This window comes from Sceloporus undulatus, chromosome 6, assembly GCF_019175285.1.
Source record: "Sceloporus undulatus isolate JIND9_A2432 ecotype Alabama chromosome 6, SceUnd_v1.1, whole genome shotgun sequence".
NCBI lineage: Eukaryota > Metazoa > Chordata > Lepidosauria > Squamata > Phrynosomatidae > Sceloporus > Sceloporus undulatus.
This window is the reverse complement of record NC_056527.1, coordinates 157,111,769-157,124,686: the sequence shown is the minus strand read 5'-3', so window position 1 is coordinate 157,124,686 and position 12,918 is coordinate 157,111,769. Positions and strand designations below refer to the sequence as shown.

General features: G+C 42.9%; 1 protein-coding gene across 4 annotated transcripts in view; it reads left to right on the top strand.

The window, feature by feature from the left end:
* Positions 1–6,757, top strand: part of ZNF609 (zinc finger protein 609) — an 89,283-nt gene extending 82,526 nt beyond the window's left edge. For 3 of the 4 annotated variants that reach the window (XM_042473224.1, XM_042473225.1, XM_042473223.1), the window contains exons 6-10: positions 1,664–2,030; positions 2,933–3,108; positions 3,449–3,662; positions 4,097–4,175; positions 5,102–6,757. In XM_042473224.1, coding sequence (XP_042329158.1) covers positions 1,664–2,030; positions 2,933–3,108; positions 3,449–3,662; positions 4,097–4,170 — 831 coding nt within the window. In that variant the 3' untranslated portion in view covers positions 4,171–4,175; positions 5,102–6,757. The remainder of the gene's footprint in view (positions 1–1,663; positions 2,031–2,932; positions 3,109–3,448; positions 3,663–4,096; positions 4,176–5,101) is intronic. The other variant, XM_042473226.1, reaches the window with a different exon arrangement.
* The last annotated feature ends 6,161 nt before the right edge of the window (positions 6,758–12,918 follow it).

Sequence of the window (12,918 nt, the reverse complement as noted above, 5' to 3'; positions counted from 1 at the left end):
CAATTGCATATGTGTATCCTACAACTTAAGTACTTCACAACTGACAGTGTTTAGTACTTATTTTTCCTCATTGTTATGTAGGCTTAGGCCTGTACCATGAACTGAGCTTCACAGCTGCAGTCTCATGAATTAATACAGGGAATTGTGACCACTGAAACCAGATTTCCTTTCTGGATTCAAAGGTATTTTGGGAGATACAGTGTTCATGTTCTCAGGACCAGGGCAATCCTTATAAAGAGGACAGGTTTACAGAATGTTTCCAGGAGAGCAGCCTACAGCTCATCCATTGAATACATCAGAATAAATGTTTAGGGAACGTTGTGTGAACTAATGACTAAACCATTTTATCTAAACTTGCCCCACTTGGATAATGAAAAATCAGAGGATTGTGACAGACTCCTGGAAAGTAGAATTCCATTCTCAGTGAATGTTAATCAGTGGATTCAGCACTGCTGTTCTGTGTGGTCCATTTAAATTATACTGAAGTCCTGGTACCACATTCTGTGGAGTGGAAGAGGTTTTGTAGGATCTCTGGCTATGCTAGCCCTGTATGCTTCCATGCTTCTGTATTGATATATAATGTTTAGGAAACTTGGAAAGCAATAACCAAATTGCCTCTGTCAGTCATTTTTGTGAGCTACAAGAGGCTATCTAGTGGAAGATTCTGTGATGAAGGAAATGTGGGCTAAAGCAGCCCAGATGAAAAAGTGCCTGACATCTTGTAATGAAATGATAGAATGTAACTTTCCACCAGCATTCTTACTGCTTCAAGATGTTGCACTATTTCATCCAGTGCTTGCCTTGTGGAACAACATCTCAGAGACTTGTGGGCACAATTGCTCCCAAGGATGTTCTGGTTGCTCTTGCATATCCAGATATGAAAGAGCAGCTCTTGGTTCCATTATGAGTCTGGGTGCTCTTGATGCACTGGTGCTCAACAGTACCTAGATCACAGTTGCACCATCTCTTCTGTACTTGGGAGGAACTTGTGGGAGGAGGTACTGAATGCCCCAACATCCAATAAAGTCCATATGTTGGTATAACCATGGTTTAGGCTGGCATATGCCACAACAACATGCTATCCAGTCTATGAGTTCCTGTTCTTAATTTCTGTCTCCTGTTTTGTCTTTGGGGACATCTGTTTATTGTTATACCCAGGCTAGGAGCTGAACAATTGTGTGCCAAAAGGAAGTTAGTTGGGGGTTACATTGCCAATGTAGGATGAATTGATTTTGTGCAAAAGCAGCTGTAAAGATGGAGAATCCTTGTGTCTGGGAGAACTGCAACTGGGAAGTAGCAGGGGCTATAAATGTGAAGCATTTCTTTTCTTTCTGTCAAGAGTTTTAAAAACTGTGCTGTCTTGTTAGGAATGGGCTTGGGTAGTATTGGTTTCTGTGTAGAAATTAGTAGGGTGGGGAAAAGGCACAGAGTGCACAATAACACAACAGAAGGGTACACGTGGAGTGTAGAAATCTAGCTGTTTGTGTGATGAAGTTGTGGTGGATGTTCTCTGTACATTTTTCTTATTTCTCCTTCCTTAATTAACTCACAAGGAGTTTCTTTTTAAAATAACCAGACCTGATATTTTCAGGACTTCAAAAATTGTCAACAATTATGCTGTACATCTTTTAAACAGCTATTTTGACTATATATCTTGCTTTAGGAGACAGAGCCCCGAATGTGGACCTATGTGTACCCTGCTAAATACTCTGACATCAAAACAGAAGATGAGCGGTGGAAAGAAGAGAGGGATCGGAAGTTAAAGGAAGAAAGGAGTCGCAGTAAAGAATCTCTTGCTAAGGAGGATGGGAAGGAGAGTACAAGTTCTGACTGCAAAGTGCCCTCCAGTGAAGAGTCACGTTTACTGGGGAAGGAGCCCAGACCTAGCAGCCACGTGCCAGTGTCCTCACCCCTCAGTCAACATCAGTCCTACATCCCTTACATGCATGGCTACTCCTACAGCCAGTCGTATGACCCTAACCATCCCAGCTACCGTGGCATGCCCACTGTCATGATGCAGAACTACCCAGGTATGGGAGCTTGAAGTACATTATGAGTTTAAAGGGTGAAGTCTTGATTTGCTTCATAGGGAAACTTTTTTTTTCTCCTTGGAGCAACATAGGAATTGTGACTTATGCGATAGCTGGAAGCCCTTCAGGTAGAGTGTAGTGACTATCAAGATGGAAAAAATTGAGATGTACAGTTATTCATGGAACTCACAGGGGGGTTCTGTTCTGGACCTCCCTGTGAGTTCCAAAACTTGCACATGTTCAAGCCCCATAGGCTTGAATGGGGTGCGTGCATGCGGGGGGGGGATTGAGGTTAATGGCAGTTGCCCCTCCGTGGCTTTTCAAGTCCGCAAATTTCAAGTCCGCAGACTTGGAGGGGCGACTGTATACTAAAAGGTATGTATGGATTGTAGGACTGGTGCCTGGAAAAGTTACTTTTTGGGAATACAGCTCTCAGGAGCATGGCCAGGATTGTGGAATTTCTATTCCAAAAAAGTAATTGTCTGTTTTGGTTTGGAATTCTGGGAATTATAGTCTGAAGAAGCAGTTTTTCCAGACTCTGAATGTAGGTAATGATCAGATAGGAAATGCTAATAGGCAAGAAATATGTGAGGCATCAGTACCTTTCCTGAAACTTTGACAGCTTTACAGAATCCTTTGGGTTTCTGAACCTTCAGCAGATAAATATTTAAACAAAAAATGATAGCTAGGATTTAAAAAAAATTACCTTGGGATGGGATAAATTTTCCAGAGCTTTAATGTACAGTATGTGTATGGTATGCACAACCCTGTTCTAAACCTACCCCTCCACCAAGTCTTTGGATCAATCCTTTCAGTTCCTCCTCACCCCTTCCCTTTTGAGGATTTGTGATGATCTCTTTTGTTGGAAAAAGTGGGGGTTCTGACTGGCATCTCCTCCACAGGTTCTTACCTGCCCTCCAGTTACTCCTTCTCCCCATACGGCAGCAAATCCTCAGGAAATGAGGAGAGTGAGAAATCCCGAGCCAGCCCTAGCATTGGTTGCAAATCTAGTTCTGAATCCAAGGCCCTGGACATCTTGCAGCAGCACGCCAGCCACTACAAGAGCAAGTCCCCAACAGTGAGTGGTGAAATACACACACACACACACACACACACACACACACACACACTATTGTTGGTGATAGTGACCTATCGGTTGTAAACCTTGTGCTTTCTAAGATGGTTTTGGAACCTAGCATTTAAGTATTTGTGCTGTCCTTAGCACAAATTCCCTTGCTGCTTCTTACTGGGAGGGAGGGGAGGATGTTATATGTAAAAAGACTAGGGGAAAAAAATCTCTTACCAACGTATAGAGAAGATATTCAAGAGTGGCTTGGCTACTCTTGTAGGTAGCTGATTTGTTCACCCCCCTTGCAAATCCACACCTCGGTGTGTCTGTCTGTCTGGTTATTTTACAGATAGGTGAAAAGGCCTCTCAAGAGCGCAGTGGCTGTGGGGTGGGAGGAAGCAGTGCAGGCTGCAGCGGTGTAGGGGGACCCAGTGGTGCTGAGAGAAGCGTTGACCGGCCCCGCTCCTCTCCTTCACAGCGTCTGATGTCCACACATCACCATCACCATCACCTGGGCTACTCACTGTTACCGACTGCCCAGTACAACCTGCCCTATGCAACAGGTGAGAGCAGACAGACCATTTGGTGGCATTTTTAAAGGAAGGGGTGGGAGGAATCCATGGTCACAAGAATTGTTGGGTGTTTTGTATCTGAGGCCATGCCAAAACTGGATGGCTTTTGCATCTGTCACTCAAACTTTCACAAATGTCCTTCTGCTGCCTTAACCAGCCTTTAAGACTTCCCTGTGATGCTCTGTGCAATGGCCCCATAATAAATTGGAGGCTAGTATTGTGCTGGAAGTTGCTTTAGTATCTTTGTTTTCTTTTTTAAATTTTATTAGTTAAATAAAACATGCAAAACATACAAAGCAGCACAAATATCATACAAAAGAAGAAAAGAAAAGAAAACTTAAGAAGAGGAAGTGCAGCTAAACCAACAAGTGTATCTGTTGTTTTCTGTTGACTCCATTGTGCTCTGTAATTCTGTTTCCCTGCAGGTCTTTCATCCACAGCCATTGTTGCCAGTCAGCAAGGCTCTGCTCCTTCATTATATCCCCCGCCCAGGAGGTGAAAATGGTAAGGATGCTTCCTGTGCCCCTGGTGTGTGATCTTGGAAGCTAGGCAGGGTCAGCTCTGGTTAGTAATCCGATGGGAGGCCGCCAACAAGTAGCAGGTGTTGTAGGCTATATTTCAGACAAAGGAACTTGCAAATCACCTCTTGAGTATTCCTTCCCTAAGAAAACCCTATGAAAAATTCATGGGATCACCGTAAGTCGATAGGTGACGTGAAGGCACAGAAACAATTAGAAAGATTGTTAATATAGGCGCAGAACAGATGGGCCAAATGAAACGGCTTCTAGCTGCTTTGGAGGCGTGGTGTTCAAATGATGCATGCCCCCAAAGCTGCCCGAAGCTATGCCAAAGCCACTCTCCAGTCCTTTGGACTGGAGCAAAAAGGAGGTGGAATAGTCCAGCTCCTGGCGGTGGGGGCTGGGTCCTGTGGTTGTGGTCACTTTGGGAGTGGGCCGTGAAGTTCTGAGCAGCTTGCAGACGGAGCAGACTTGGGTCACTCTCACACCTGTCTGCTCTGGCACATGAAGTACTATTGCTGTAACAGGAATCTCCTTGCAGCAAAAGTATTGAACCAAGCAAAATGTGGGTTACATGCACTCCTAATCAAGGGCCTTCATTCTTGCAGTTTCATTCCAGTCCCCTTTCTATCTGGCCTTATTTTAGTTATAGCCTACAGCTAGATTTATGTCCAGTTAGTTATAGCCCAGTACTGCAAATACCCAAGTTGTGAAATAGCTATGAGAATTACATGATCTGTAGATGTTTTCTCTTTGCTAGAGATACCTGCTACCTAGAGCCTTCCAACTACCTGCCTCTCCCAATCAGGGATGAAAAGTTTACTGGTTGAATTCCTGTTTTTGTTGCTCTATCCCCACCCTGTGGCTGAATCTCAGACTGCTGGCACTATGTTGTGTTTCTCTTTCCAACAGGACATGATGTGATGGATAACCTAGGCTATACCAAGCCATGTGACTGGCTCACATGAGGAAGCATTGGAAATTGCATTAGACATCAGTTGAATGGTGTTGATTGTTCTGCGTGATGATCCTGCCATAATGTGAGGCAGACTCTGCCCCCTTCCCTTTTGAACCCAAGCTGAGCCCCCCCCCCCCCCATGTGTGAGTTGTGGAGCTAGAACTTGCAGAAGTATTTATTCACCTGACTTGGGGTTGACGGGCTGATATCCAGAACTCCTCTGGAACAGGGATTTTGTGGTGGCAAGCCAAGTGGTGTGGCATCACAGGATACTTGGAATACTGGGAAGGGAAGGCACGCCCTGGACTGTATCCATGACTCTCTTGTTCCTGAACTGCAACCAAGACAGCTACCTTCAGGGCTGGCTGAAGTTGAAGAGAAGATCCAGATTGTGTATTTTTACTAGTGATAAATGTTTCCTTGGCACAAAGGGGTAGGCAGGCTCCAGCAAAGACCACGAAAGAGATGATTCTGCTGCTTCTGCTGGCCTGAGAAATGGGAAGTTGGGAGCATGGGGTAAAGAAGCATAGCTTGCAACAGACACAAGCCAGCTATGTGCTCCACTGTCAAGAACAATACTGAAATCTTTTATAGCACTTTGCCTCTAGGACTGTGGCTCCCTCATGCACCCTGAAAAGCCCTTTGTTCCACTGGCTGGGTTTTTTTTAAGCATCTCTCCCTGCTGGCAGGACTTGTGTGTTGCAAGCAGCAGATGCTGCTTTGCTCTATAGCACAAAATATGCATTCAGTTCTGCATCAAACTGGGCATTTTAGCAGGCAGGTCCTGCTGCTGTTGGGATGGGTTTCCACTGCTGCCTAGTCATCTTGCCTCACTCAGCTGGGAGACTGCTGACTGCCTGTCTTCCCCAATCCCTTTCCTCTCTTAATAAAAGTTCTTGTTTCCACAAGAAGAGAGTGTGCAGATGGGGCTGGATGCATTTCAGGCATGCAGTTCTTCATTCTCTACAGTTGCAAGACCATCCTTTCCCAGCAGGGAGTGAACAGGTGGATGCTGGGACTGTGAGATTTAAGAGTGGGTGCTCTTGATCTTGCTGAGATGAAGAAAGTAGTCCTAGTAATTAAGTGGCTGCTCACTCATAAAAACTCATAAAGCTGCAAGGTTTACTAACATTGGTCTGAGGCAGTGAAGGATTGATCTGTGGCCAAATGCCCCATGGGCTTTGAGACTTGACTAATTCCAGTGGGGAGGAAATGCATTCCCCAGCATCATGGGTTGATGGTCTGAATTCCTCACCCCCAAGCCCTTGCCAGTGTTCCTCCTGAATCTTCCAGTTGGAACTCTGCCTATTTTCATGGGGATTTCCTTCCTCTTTCATGCAGGGTAGTCACCTCTTAATAGCAGTCAAGGGAGGTCTTTTTTGCCCTATTTAGCCAAATGATAAGGAGTGGGTGCTGTATTTCTGCCCCAACAATGCAAGTCTCCAGCTCTCTTTCTGTTCCTGTCTGTATGTTGTGTGAGGCCACCCTCTGCCTCTTGGATTTTGTATATACTGTAAAAAGGAATTGTTTGAAACTTCTTGTTGTTGTTTCTTTCTCACCCCTGGGGTCTCATATATATCCATACAAGTAAAAAACATTTTCTTTTATAACCTGTTTTGGGATGGGAAAGACAGGTTTCTTGGGTCTTAATTTGACTGCTGTCCTCTCACTATTTTAAACCACATGGTGATTTGACTCCAGGAAGGAAGGGTGCTGCATTGACATGTCTCCCTGAGCTCTCTGCGTAGAGGAGCTGCCTTTAGCAATCTAGCAAGGAACTGCGTGGGAAGAAACAGCATTTTCAAGTTGTAGAAGCTGTGTCGAAGGGGATTACTTTAAAAAAAGAAATGGATGTGCTTAAAGACCCAGGCACGTAATGGCAAGGCTTCCTCCACTCCGGCAGCAAGGTGAGATAAGGGACCAGTGCAGTTAATATTAGTGCCTTGTGTACAGGAGACAAAATGTTAGAATGCAAATAGCCTGCTCCATGAAGGGGTGTGTGATGCATGTTTTAATAGAAGGGTGACCTCTCCGCCTCCTACTTTAAAACTAAATAGAATGGAAGATTTATTGTTGCAGCAGCTGGTGATATAGTAACATAACTACGTCAAGGAGTTACTTTAGTCACCCTCTTTTTCTGAAAGTTTTGGTGATTTCTAAAGATTTTTTACCCTCTGGGAAAAAAAGTATACATTGACCTGTTCTTTAAAAATGCATAACAACATGCAAGAGGTGATATGATAGCCCTGTTTAAATATGTGAAGGGATGTCATATTTCTCCAGAGAATAGGACCCAGAGCAATAGATGCAGCTACAGGAAAAGAGATTCCACCTCAACATTAGGAACTTCCTGACAGCACGAGTGGTTCAACAGTGTGACACACCCCCTTTGGAGGTCTTTAAACTGAGGCTGGATGGCCAACTGTTGGGATGGTTTGACTGTGCATAGCAGGGAGTTGACCTTTGAGGTATCTTGCAGCTGTATGATTCGAGGCCCATATACACATATGCATGGCAAAACTGCCATCATAACCTCTGTCCACTCAAAACAGCCGTTGGAAGCTATAGGCAGTCTTTGCTTGCTTTTTCAAAAAATGGGAAGACTGCAAGGCTATTTATTCCAACCCTTTGCCACAAAGTAATACACAACTGAAGCACTTCTAAAAGCTGTCCATCCAACCTTTATTTTAAAGACCTTCAGAGGAGAGTCTACCACTAAACAGTTGTGTTAGGAAGTTCTTTCCAATGTTTAGGTGGTATCTTGCAAATTAAATCCATTGGTTTGTCCATCTTTGAAGCAGCAGAAAACAAGCCTGGACCATTTTCTAAATGACATTCCTTCAGATATTTAGATAGGCTATCACATCATTTCCTAGTCATCCCTCATGCAAGCTAAACAGACCCAGATCCCTAAGCCATTCTTAATAGGGCTTGGTTTCCACACCTTTTAACGTCTGAAATTGTTCCAGCTTGTCAGTATCATTTTTGAACTGTGGTGCTCAGAATTGGAAACAGTATTTTAGATGAAGTCTGACCAAAGCAAGCCTAAAGTGGCAATATTGCTTCCTTTGCTCTAAACATTAAATGGTGCTCATGTTGGTTTCTAACTCTAGAACTAGTTTCATTGTCTTTCACTAACATGGTCCTATTAAGTTATACAGCTTTTGAGGGAGAGTCAGCATGATGCAGTGGTGACTGGAGAACAGGGTTCAAATTCCCCCTTGGGCTTGGAAACCCACTGGGAACAAAAAGTGAATACCATAGTTTTTTGTGGATTTTTCGGGCTTTGAGGCCATGTGCTAGAAGAGTATTCTTGACGTTTGTCAGCAACTGTGGCTGGCATCTTCAGAGAATGCTGGCATAGAACAGTAGGGTATATATACTGTTGGTTGAGAGGAATGATTTGCATGTTAATCTGTGTATTGTTCTGTTAAGTGAATGGCAAGGCCTACAAGGAGTCCATTTATTTAATGAACCATTGTCTGCTGGGGATTCCCCTAACCTTGGGTTTTCATTTGCATTTCCTCGGTCCTGATTTTAGCATTTTTCAGGACTGGTACCTAAACTTTGTTTTACTTTCAGGATTTCTCCTTTCCTGTTGAAATTGTCCAGGTGTTTATGGCTTCCCTGTGCATTCTGACCCGATAGTTGTTGGCATGGTCCAGGATTTGTTTTCAAGCAGCATTTTATGCCCAGGATGGTTTATAATATGTTCTGCTACTGCTGATCCAGTCTGCAGTGTCTCTCATTTTCTTTCATTCGTGTTTGAACACTGCGTTTGATGGTCCCTGTGTAGACTTGTCCGCAGCTGCATGGTATGCGATAAACTCCCAACAGCTGTGAGAGTCTTTCCTGACCTTTGCTGAGTGTAGCATTTGCTGGGTGCTTATTATTTATTTATGGTATTTATACCCCACCTTTCAGCTCTAAAGGCTCTCAGAGCGGCTTACAATTATTATTTTTAAGTAGACGGTTCCCTGCCCTCAGGCTTACAATCTAAAAAGACAAAACACAAAAGGAGAAGGGAATGGCACTGGGGAAGGGGATCATGTCCAGGAGTTTTTCACTCCCTCTGAGGCCTGGACCAAAGGCAGATGGACTGGAGGAGGGAGGACTCTTCTTAATCTAGGCCAGGCCCGATGGAGCTGGGCACATATCTTTATCTCCATGGCCGGATGGCACCAGATGGACTGGAGGGAGGGCTTTTACTTGGTCAGTTTGTAGACCATTTGGAAGTTGTATTTCCTCATCAGTTTCCCTATTCTGTCTGTGACTCCTTTGATGTATGGTAAAACTACCTTCCCTTCGATGTTAGAACAATACACAGATTAACTTGTAAATTGCTTTCTTTCAACCAACCAAATATATACCCCACTCTCTTCCATGCCAGCATTCTCTTAAGATGCCAGCCACAGCTGCTGGCGAAACATCAGGAATAAACTCTTCTAGAACATGGCCTCATAGCCCCCCAAACCCACAAAAAACGACAGAGGCTGGCTATGAAAGCCTTAGACTTCACAAAGTAAACACCCTCTGGACGAATCTTGCCAAGAAAATCCTGATAATGTCGCTATAGGTTGCAAATGACATGAAGGCATACAATAACCATGAAGTTTGGGTGCTGTATAGTCAAGATTAAATGTTTCTTTTTAAAAAAAATAACCAGAATATTCCATTAGCATAAGACAACGCATGGTGCAAGTTGGGTAAATGTCTGCTTTAGTTTCTTAAGTTTCAGCAATTCTTGACTTTTTAGTGAAGGACTACAATCAAAGATAAACATTTAGAACAGAGGTAGAGAGTTTGGTTGTCCCAAATCTCTTCTCCTCCCCTTGTTCCTGGTGAGGAAAACATCTAGCATTACATTCATGATTACTTTCTAAACACAACATGAAAATCCTGGGCTTTTGTCTGAAAATCAAGTGAAAAACAAGTATGACCAGAAGAATAAAGCTGATACTTTCTGGGGCAGGTTCAGCCCAACATAGTGTAAAAATTGGTCCCAGCTTCAGCCACCCACCTTGCTGAGAGAAAACTCATCAGCCATCTCTTGAACAGCAAGATATAAATGCTTCCACTAAGCACCTGAAAGTTTCATTTTTCATTGGATGAGTCCTTTTTGGAAAAAACACAAGGTTTATATAGCACATGGTTTGATTTTAAAGCCCAATTCTATTCTGCTCTGTGGCATTAGCTGTGAAAAGCAAGTCACAATTTGACAAAGCGCCCGATGGATGAATAGCTAATTAGGAGGAAATGTGATTTATCTCTGCTGCTGTCCTTTTAAATAGTTGTTGCATGACTTTAATGTAGGGCTTAATGGGACATGGCCAAAAGGCTATAAAGTGGAGGAAATTATGCTAATCAGATAGGCTTCTTCAAGAACAAAACTGGTTCAATGCACAAAGGCAGAGTGGGAAATTTTAGTTTACCCTTTAATATAACTAATACCAAGGAAATTATAAAAAAGGATGTTCCATCCCTTGTGATGCTAGCTAAAACCAGTTACATCAAACATCTTATTGAGGAAACGTCTTTGTGGCTGCAAAAAGAATCAATGCCAGTCTTTAAGGGTCACTCCTGGGATTTGTTTTGTGTTATTTTGAATAAGAATTCAATTTCACAAATAAGACTGCAGTGTTGATGCAGGAAAAAAAGGATTGAAAACATTGCACAAGCAAGTATGGTAACTTGCCTTCAAGAGCCAGCATGGTGTGGTTCAGACATTAGACTACAGCTCTGGAAACCAGGGTTTGAATCCCAGCTTGGCTGTGGAAACTCACTGGGTGACCCTGGACAAGTTACACTCTTTCAACCTCAGAGGCTGGCAATGGCAGACCCCCCCCCCCCCCGCCATACAAACCCCGTAACTGGTTTGTCTTAGGGTCGCCATAAGCTGGAAACAACTTGAAGGCACACAACACCATCCTATTTTGAAAGATACAAAGGTAAGATGTTCCCCAGTATTAAGTGCTGTTGCACTGAGATGTATTTTGGAGCAATGTTAGACTAAAAAACTGATATTTGTGGATTACAAAAGATGTTATGAAGCATCTGAAGAAGGCAGTAGGCAGCACTTTAACAAAGGAGAGGACTTTGAGGCAGATGAGTTTTTCCTGTTGCCCTCGAACAGTGGTTCCTAATCTGATGGAGAAGCAAAGCAGTTTAGGACAAGCTACTGCTTGAATCAGTTGAAACTTCTATGTATTACACTGTTGCTGTGCATACCAATCTTTATACTTACCTTTGGATGGGATATAATGGATTATAGTATTTGTTACTAATACATTACACCAGGACAAAATGAATGGTGATATTTTGCAGCTTCAGTGCTAAAAGTGTTGTAGAATGAATAAAATATCAAGACATACACCCCTCTACAAAGAGAAGTACAGAAGCATTTTCACTAACAGCGGCTTTAAAAATCAGTGACCAAAAATCAGAGAAGTACTTGAAAGGTATAGGACTAATAAATCTGACATAAAACTGCAATCTAACTGGCCATAAACAGCTACAAAGAACAGAACTGTTGTTACTTTTATGTACTAGCAAATGCAAGCACATAGTGGCATAGATAAGCTAGTAAACAAGAAAAGTTGTACTAAGAATGCACACTGGAAGTCTGAGCAGGTTAAGGGGTTAATTTCTAGCATAAATGTCTCAACAGCATAACATGCAAATTAAATTGATGTATTGAAGCAGCTTCATTAATTTGAAAAAATCTTACAAGATCTGCAGTGATTTCCAATGAAGAATTGCCAAGCATGGTGTAATCAAGTGCTGGACTACAACCCTGGAGACCAGGGTTTGAATCCCACCTCAGCCATGAAGCCCACTGGGTGACCTCGCTCAAGTCATATGCTCTCAGCCTCATGATAGGTTTGCCTTGGGGTTGCCACAAAATGGAAACAGCTTGAAGGCACACAGCAAAATTAGACTGTACATATCAATTCAGTAAACAAGCTATCTGGTCTGCTAAATAATGCAGCTTCTCCTCACTTTATTTGATATACAGTGCTATGTTCATGGCTGGTTTGTATTGTCCAGCTTCCTTATCAGCTGAATTGTAATGTTCCTGGACAAGATACCATTAAGGCCATGAAAGCAGCACTACTTTCAGGCTGGTTTGAACTTGGATGGGAGGCCAACAGGAGTCTCCAGGCAAGATTAAGAAAGAATCTTGCCTGGAGAGCCATTGCCACTCAAAGATAGACAAACCATGCTCTCAAACAGTGTGATGCAGCTATGTTCCTATTTATAGATAAGTCACAGGACAAATGTGATTACTTGGACCATTCCTTAAAGGATGGTTTCAGCTTTGACAGCACCAAAATCATTCAGATTATTCCATGAGGTGTGGCAATTTAGGAGTGCAGGAGGAAAAGACCTGCATTTTATTACTGTACCCCTCCCATCCTCCAGCTATTTTATCTCCAAAGCCCCCCAAATCCCCAAAATTTAGATACTCTCAAACAGTACAAATAGGCACTTAACTTTAGTGAGAAGTGTACTGGTTACTCCTAGATAAGCTTTGGTGAGAAAGGTTAGTATGTTCAAAATCTGAGACAAATGGCTACAAAGGGTAAGTGGCAGGTACTGATTGAGCAGGAATCATTTTGCACACTGACATTATCCTGGGCTCTGTATGCGTTTTGTATTTTTCTTTTTTGACAATAGGAGTTTGGAAAAAGATGACAAATCAGTACAGGTAAGGCCTCTTTTAAAATCTAAAATTACTTTTAGATATGAGAACCACATCAGTAAATAAGAC